This window comes from Vespa crabro, chromosome 18, assembly GCF_910589235.1.
Source record: "Vespa crabro chromosome 18, iyVesCrab1.2, whole genome shotgun sequence".
Classification (NCBI taxonomy): Eukaryota; Metazoa; Arthropoda; class Insecta; order Hymenoptera; family Vespidae; genus Vespa; species Vespa crabro.
In genome coordinates, this window is record NC_060972.1 from 4653225 (window position 1) to 4662017 (window position 8793).

Below are 8793 nucleotides of genomic sequence, written 5' to 3' on the forward strand. Positions count from 1 at the left end.
AAGAAATACGTTTGCGTCGCAAACAGTCGAGAAAAGCGTATTACTATATCCGACGGCTGTATCAAGAGGCGCCTGTCGTCCGTGCAAAGATGTTGTTCTTCCAATAAATCGGTTGACTTTAGGAGCTTCTCGTCGTCGTCTTTCCGACGACGAAAAAAGGAGGCGCCCGACGAAAGAGCGCGTGTAGTATAATAAATTCAATAAATTAAGTTGCTCGAGATAGAGCGAACGAGAGAGAGAGAGAGAGAGAGGTAGAGAGACAGAAAGAAATCGATAAAGAGGAAAATGAAAAGAAGAAGCGCAGAAAGTCTTCTTCAAAATGGAGAAGGATCGTATCTTTTTTATTATATATATATATATATATATATATTTGTGAAGTCTAAATTAAAATAGATTTAGAAGAGAAATTCGCCGAGAGCGATGGAATTATTATTTCAAAAATTGTCATCATGTCGGTATAGAAATTTTGAAAGGGAAAAGATTTCGTATTTTATTAAAAATAAATTGACGAATTATGTTATTTATTAACCAATACATAATTTATATCATTTCAAATATATACTTTATCGACATCAATCTCAAGATCTTATTATAATATAATATTATCAATAGAAAATAGCAAGTATTTGTTTTTTTTTTCTTTTTTTTTTTTTTCTTTTTTTTACTTTCCTTTTGTTCTTCAGGAAAAAATAACTAACAAGTCTCTATAAAAAAAAAATCAATATGCCACTTGCTATATGCTGGAGAGAGGGAGAGAAGGAAAAAGAAATAGTAGGAAGGTGATGGCACACGACACGAGTCATCGAGGTGTCATCGCCTTTCTCTAAGAAAGAGAAGGAGTTATATTCTTTTTATTCTACCTTTTTCTCTTTTTTCTTTTTCTTTTTCTTCTTCTTCTTCTTCTTCGTTGACGTCTTCCTCATCTTTTTTCACGAGGTTTCCTCCTCTTTTAGTGGGAGGTACTAAAATTAGAGAAGACGGTGCGAAAAACGGTCCAGTCTTGCAGCTTCTTTCGAACACTTCCAAATGATCCTTCGTAGCGATAACACGTTTTCGCGAGCATCTCGCCGGTGAGTAGTTGGATATATACGGTTTAAAAAAACAGAACAAGTCGTTTCGTAATATCGATCATCGTAGCACCGTCATGAGTCGCCGAAGAGAAAACCAACGTATCTTGATTCGATTCTCAAACGGACGATAAATTACGAGCAATCGATTTTTAGAAATCGATGAAAGTTCTGGGAAATTTCTAAAGTGGATTCGTTTTGGCCACCCTTTCGAAATGTCTCAAATATCGATCCATGGAAGATTTATAGTTATTATCATTGTCGTCTGTACTATCAATCTTACGAAAGTTGAGGGTAAGTATATTCTTATTTAGTAGAAGAGAATGTAAACAATGTATATATGTGTGCATGCGCGTGTTCGTATATTTTTTGTAGGTAAGTGTTCTATGATTATACGAGATGAGGACTTGTAATACAAATATTGTTATACTTCGCTATATGACATATGTCTTATGGAAACCCAATACAATTGTAATTCATATGATTGTTATTCTACAAGTCTATCGTAAATGTAACGTTACCATTTATCACGTCATTAGGTAGGAAGTGCGTCTGCACGAGCAAAGATTGTAAAGAAGCTGGGGAAGACACCTGCGAGACAAAGTACTACTGTTACACCGAATCGATTCTCTTTACTGATCAGGAATTTGGGGAAAATACGACCACGCGAGGATGCACACAGTGCGTAAATTTTAAATACAACATCAAATGGTTTGGTATTAAAATTTTCCAAATTGACAAAGTTTTAAATAAAACTAGAAATTGACGTCCTTTCAAAGGAAAAATCGATACAAGAGTATGTACATAAAGTAGAGATTTTATATCGACTCTATTATTATTCGACCTTCGACCTTTCTTCGTTATTGGATAATAAATCCCAGCCACTAAAACTGGTATACGGATACGATTGAAAAATGATTCGTTATGTCTGTATCCGGTTTGGTTACGTTGATCGAAGATGTACCATATAAATTCACAAACGTGTTATAGTTTATGACGAGATAATCAAGCCGAAAAATTCGAAATGATCGTTTCTCCTTTACCTTGTCTTTTATCTCTTGAACATTTTTAGCGATGACGGAAAGTCAATGCCGCGCGTAGAAAATGTCTTTCGTGTTAATAAGTTATTCTTAATATAAAAGAAGAAAAAGAAAGAAAGAAAAAAGAAACACGCTTTGTATTTTATCCATACGTATCAAATGTTAAATACGTTTGCTTTCATTAAGACATTTGAAATATTTATCAATCGAACTTAGAAATAGAAAAAGTTAGAGAAAAGGAAAAAGATACGATCAGGTCATAAAATATTGTAATTTATTTATCGTTAGGATGATATACGATTATATACATATATATGGTATAGACGATGGATTGCCATTTTCCAGGAGCCCAACGCCATTGTTGTGCGAGACAAAGTCTTGGGTCACGAGGTCAAAGCTATCGACGTCGTCGTCGTCGTCGTCGTCGTCGTCGTCGTCGTCGTCGTCAAAAGACAACGACGAGAAAGACGAGATCGTTGAAAATCGTCATGTCTTGTCGACGAGACTTTGGATACGTATGTCCTGGCCAAGATTAAAGTGTTGTGACAGTCAAGATTATTGTAACGCTGATCATCTCGGCGACTTGTCCACGTGGATACGCGAAAGAGAAAAAGAAGAAGGGAAAAAGAGAAAGAAGATCAAGGAAAAAGGAGAAAAAGTGGGAAAGGAAGAGAAATTTTCATTCGGGAGAATGAATCAAAATAATAATTTAAGATCTAACGCAGGAATAGATCAAAACGACGATTTACAATCGAGCAATAAATTTAACCAAAATAACAATCTGATATCGCTAAACTCAAGTAGGTCATTCACGAATTCTTCGAGTAGCAGTCAAGATCAAATTATTTCGATCTCTTCGGAGTCGATATCAACGATCAACGAAAGTTTTGATTCAAATCATTTTCTGCAACATCGGGTAAGGCCGCTCCACGTCGCTGTTTTTGTACTTGCTATATCTGCATTGATATCCGTCCTGGCTGCCTGCTACGTCATTATGAGGTTCATACGTTTTCTGTTTTTTTTTTCTTTCTTTCTTTTGTTTTCTTTTCTTTTTATCATTATCGCCGCGATTATTATTATTATTAATATTCTATTCTTTGCAAGAGGCTATCGCAACTCTTTTATTTGATTTTCTCCTTCTTTATCTTTCTTTCTTTCTTTTTTTTCTTGCTTTTCCTTTGTTTCTATCTTCTCTTTCGTTGTTTACCTCGTCAAGATTCTATATCCTACGTAAATCAGTATTATTGTATTAGTATGCGAATGTGTCATACTTCTCGTAGAACGTGTTTCGAAATATACCGATTTTTTGTCGCGATCAAGTCACGTTATTGAATATACATTCTATATTAATTTCTTATTAGAACGTTGATTTATGCTCGTACTTTTATCGCAGAGCTTTATCTTCTCTACGTCGTACGAGTAGGAAGGATAAGAAAAATGCTTTACTAAAGGAAACATGTTGGAGGAATATTTTGCGACTCGAGTTGCCGATAATCTTGGAATATAATAAATGTTAAGGTAAACGTGTTAATTATTGATGAGCTCGAAACTATTATCGATTGGTCTTTATACTCTTGAAATTTATACATGTCTTGATCTTGAATAGCGTTTATGAATATTTTATAAGGAAAATCAACAAAATAAAAAAAAAAAAAAAAGAAAAAAAAAAAAACAAAATCGATGGAATACGTAGAACTCGTCGAAATAAATGTCGAAAACAAGGTCATTCGAAAGTATCAAGCACGTAGTATAGAGATAGAAAACCCGCATAGATATTACAATTTGGCTGTTCTTGTTTTATTTTTATCATTTTTCTCTTTCTCTCTTTTTTCTTTTAATTTTTTTTTTCCTTCCTTTTTTTCCCCCCATCAACGGCTGACTTTTAGCGAGTTTTTTTTCCCGACAGTTTGTCGCGACGTTTCTAAAAGGCGCACAAGCCAGACCGCCCTCTTATCGGTCTACCTCCCTGCCAGAGGGCCACTCGAGTACAGATAGCCTGGGTCCCTGAAAAGGCCCCATGGAGTTCTGCCCTCTAATCTTCGGTCCTCCGAACGCTTAAGTGGGTTTTCGAGTTCAGAAATATTCGGTCGGTCGAACCTTACATCTCTCTCTCTATCGCTCTCGCTCTCCCTCTCTCTCTCTCTCTTTCTCTCGCTCTCGCTTTTTCTCTCTTTTTCTCTCATATACATACGGACGTTATTTTCTTTCCGTCTTCTTTATCTCATCTTTTCGTTTTCTCTTTTTTTCTTTATCGTATTTCTTTCCATTCGACATCGCATCGGTAAAAGCCTTCGATGGTCTTTAATGATTTCCATCGATACTTAAACTCTGACAAGACTTTACGAAGTTTTTTCTATCTGATTTATTACCGTACATATTAACCTACGACCCATCCCTAATTACAATTATAATAATTAGTTTCCTGTCTTTTTATAGGTTCTTGAAGAAAAATTCGTACATAACTGACAGCATGGAATAACAATGTGATATATCAATGGATATATTGCTTCTTATTTAATTCTTTAATATAAAACTAGGTAAATGAAAATTAATTAAATTTTTGATTTCATTCGAATAATCCTGTATGCTATTAAATAATTCACGCAATATATTTTTGTTATAATTTATTAATACGTATATAAATCGAATTTAACGATTTACGTCACTGTCCAATGTAAAAATAAAAGTGATTTCTTATCTTTTATTTAGGATGACGAATCAAGAAGCTTCGTCCTATTTGAAAAATTTGTCTTCAGCGTGGGTCGTCGGGGCATAACACATGGATGGCTACGAGACAAAGAATATTTCGTGAAGCACTCGACGGAGACAGTTTCCTGGCAAACATAACGACTCGTTTGGCGCCTATCTCTAACGTTCCTATGTGCATCATGACGCAGCCATGTGGAGACCAATGTCCTTCGAAATTCCATCTACTTAGAAAACAGGGACTAAAGGTTTTACGAACATTGGTACCAGGTGTTCCAACGATTTTAATATTATTAGTCATCGTTAGGGTAGCTTTCCTAACACTCGAAAAGGTTATAAATGCTCGTCGAAAGAAAGGGAAACTCGAAACTTGAATGTAGAAATCGTTTTCGTATGATTATGAGAACTACTTGTTTTTAATTTTTCTCTATCGTTCGATTGCGCGATTCTCACACATCGAAACTATTCTAAAGCGTTATAGCTTTTTCTTCTATTTATAAGTAGCGTGTAAATAACTGCAATTGTAAATGCACGTTTATACCATATATATATATATATATATATCTTATGATCGATGAGATTCGTAAATTAATTGATTCGTGTTAACAGAGTGTTTCTTAAGTACTCTTAATATCTTATTGCTACGTGTTATGCTTCGAGAAAAATGTTAGGAGATTTGTACAAATCTGTTGTTTATTACGACATTTTATAGCGATTACTCAAATTTAACTACGAGTACTTGAGTAACACTCTTAAGAGATATGAGTATATAAAAGCGATTTATATTTTTTGAATAAGTATAAAATATTTAATTAAGCGCGATTAAATTCAATCTCGTTTCGATAGGCGAGTAATTATCAAGGAAGGAATACGTATATTTTGCAAGTGTGAGATACCGAAATAATCGAGCATGATTTAAATTCAAGCAGAAAAAGCGTGACAAGATGAAAAAGAGCGACCGAACGAGCAAACGAGAGAGAGAGAGAGAGAGAGAGAGAGACAGAAGACTGGTCGTGGCGCGTTCGATTTGTTGGCCTAAATGAGTCACGTAGAATGCAACAAGACGGGAATAAGATCTTACGGAGCGAATACAGGCCGTCCGACGGTAGCTGGCATCCGGGAACTTGAGTTGGACAGCGCTCTACGATCAGATATGTCGAGTGAAAAGTAAATATATTTAGTGAGAAGGACTTCACTAGATAGATTTACCAACACATCCATCCAAATGATCTCTCGGAAGTTTTTGCTAAAGGAAACTTTCTTGTTCTTTTTCTGTGAATACTTTCGTTGAGAAGCAACATAAATCAACGATAAAGTTTCTTCCTCCATAATTTTTGAAAATGTTCACTATCACGATTCTAACACGATTTCAGAGATAGCCATAGAGATATATTTTTCCAATATGCAAATAAGAGAAAGAGAGAGACTTAAAGAGATCGGTCTACCACGGTTATTAAGAATCGATAACACAAACGCAAGGACAAATCTCGAGAGTTTCAATTTATATTCCAGAATATCCAGCGTGACGTATAAAATATATATATATATATATATATATATATATGTGCGTGTACAATACAAACGTACCACTAAATATAACAACTCGACACGTTTTGCGAAGGCGTACAAGCAACGCACTCGTTTATGTATTTCCTTTGCATTCGCTTATCCTTGCAAGTTGCGCTTAACGCGAAGGAACGAATATACGGGAACATTTTCCTTGGCCACTCTTGCTATCGAGAAGTAAATATATTGTACGTACCCCTATCTATATATTAAAGTATATATTTTTTCTCGATATCTTTGAAGATTTGCGAGAATGCCCCCTGATGAACTTTGCTCGTGATGGGAGAGAAAAAGAGAGAGACAAAGAACAGAACGAGAACGTTGAGAATTTCGTGTCGGTAATAAAATTTAAAGAAGAGTCGCCGAGACTTCAGATAATACGATTAAAAAAAATACAGATAAAGAGAGGGGGAGAGGAAGGGAGAGAGAGAGAGAAAGAGATAAGGCAAACTCGTCGAAAGCTTGCCGTTGTTTTATTTGTGCATGCACACATACTAGTTATATCTATATATTGTGTGTCCATATGTCACAGATGTATAATTGTGTATATACGAATATATTATGTGGGGATATGTGTGCGAACTAAAAGGGCGCCAAGATACTTCTGCCCCTCGTACGCGTTACAACACCCGCCTCGCCGGAGCGATAAAGGAATTACAAGAGTACGAATACAAGCGCGAATGCCGGCGCGATAAAAGGAATTTGAATTTCCTGAAGCGTGAGAGCAAAGATACTACGCGGCAATAATACGGGCCAATCGTAAAACATCTGTTCATCTGTTCTTATTTTTCTAACGTTCTATCGGTTCTTCTTCTTTTTCTTTCCTTTTTTCTTTTTTGTTTTGTTTTAAAAGAAATTAAAATATCCAAATTTGAAATTTATCAAATCTTTCCAAACGTTCGTAATAAAAATTATCATATGAATTAATATCCTATTGTCCAATATTCTTATTTGAAATAAAATTGAAGAGTCAATTGCGGTTAGGATGATGAGGTTCTAGTAGCGGCATTAATGGCTCACGAATTACTCCTGTCCAAACAATATCGATCCACCTCACGAAATCATTTTACCTTTGTATCGATAACGAGCGAAACGAAGAAAAGGGATGGTCGGCTTGTTTTATTTATCTGTCTATAGGTATACATACATACATACATACATACATACATATATATATATATATATGTATGTATATATATATTCCATTAAAGTGGGCCTTGTTGTAGGATGTAAAGAGTAGGGGAGAAGGATCGAACGCCCCGAACCGGTCCTCGATCTCTCTTTTGGGCCAGGTGCCCAGCGTGGAATCAAAAGTAATGTCCCTAACTGAATGGCTTGACCACCGTACTCGTTTCGCTCGACTAAAATCAATCACTCCGCTTAAGCGCAGCGATTCGACGAGCTCTTTCCACTGTTAGATTTACCGCGAGCATCAGCCCCGTCCAGTATCTTTGGACGAGCAAACATCTTAGATAAATATCTCTACCTTGTCTAACTCGTCTTTCTACCTTCCTCCTGGAGAATGACTCCGGCAAGATGACTTTTTTTTTATACTTTTGCTACCGATTCTCTTATATGATCGCATGCTTTTGTCATCATCCTAATGAATTCCTAGTTTCAATATTTCGATATTATACAATTCGATCTTGTTTGGTCAATATTATCGAGATATAAACGACTTAATCAAGGATTTATAAATGAATTAGAAGTTTCATTAGTATTTAAAAATTTTAATAATATTCGTTACAAGTTTCTATCCACGTTGAAGTGTGTCTAGATTTTTAGAACACTCTAGAGATCTTTCTACATTGTAGAAAGATAAAGAGGGTGGAGTCGATGGACGATGCCTCGAGGTACGTTTTAACGAGAAACAACAAATATGATCTGTGATTATCTAGTTCAACGATAACTGTATATCGTGTATGCTAACAGCTATTCTTTTTTCTTGAAATAACGGAACAAAAGTTGCAACCGTAAAATCGAGAATATATAAAAAGAAGTCGAAGAGAGAAAGATAGAGAAAGATTTCAATCTCGTGCAATACGTATCTGGGACACGCGCGAATGTTTCAAAGCATGCGTATATGGGAGAGGGGCAAAAAGAATTTACTCCCAAAAGCGATAAAAGAACACGAGACGTTTCGTGATGTTGCGTAGAAGAGGGATGATGGGAGAATGAGAGAGAAGAGGAAACATCTCGAGTGAGCCCTCCGGCAAAGACTTCGCGGAATTCGCTTTAAGCGAATGTAATTAAACGAACGAATAATATCTAACGTTAAAGCCCGTCCGACGACGTCGCGTATAAAACCGGTCTCTACCCAGGTGCCTCGAGATTTCGATCGATAGATCGATTCATCGAACAGTTGTGTCGCGCGCGAAAAGACAAAGAACCAATGAAATCGCTGGCTAAAATTA

General features: G+C 35.9%; 1 protein-coding gene across 6 annotated transcripts; it reads left to right on the top strand.

Annotated features, from left to right (window-relative positions):
• Window positions 1-686: 686 nt before the first annotated feature.
• Window positions 687-8069, top strand: LOC124430274 (putative pre-mRNA-splicing factor ATP-dependent RNA helicase DHX16). 6 transcript variants are annotated; one of them, XM_046976578.1, is made up of 6 exons: window positions 687-1070; window positions 1138-1361; window positions 1607-1748; window positions 2453-3625; window positions 4544-4644; window positions 4817-8069. In XM_046976578.1, the coding sequence occupies exons 2-4, from the start codon at window positions 1283-1285 to the stop codon at window positions 3234-3236; spliced, it is 1005 nt and encodes a 334-aa protein (XP_046832534.1). In that variant the 5' UTR covers window positions 687-1070; window positions 1138-1282; the 3' UTR covers window positions 3237-3625; window positions 4544-4644; window positions 4817-8069. The 6 variants fall into 6 exon arrangements, with proteins under 6 accessions (XP_046832534.1, XP_046832533.1, XP_046832535.1 ...); XM_046976579.1 differs by having other exon boundaries at window positions 688-1361; window positions 2453-3106; window positions 3501-3625; XM_046976582.1 differs by having other exon boundaries at window positions 688-1361; window positions 2453-3023; window positions 3501-3625.
• Window positions 8070-8793: the final 724 nt, after the last annotated feature.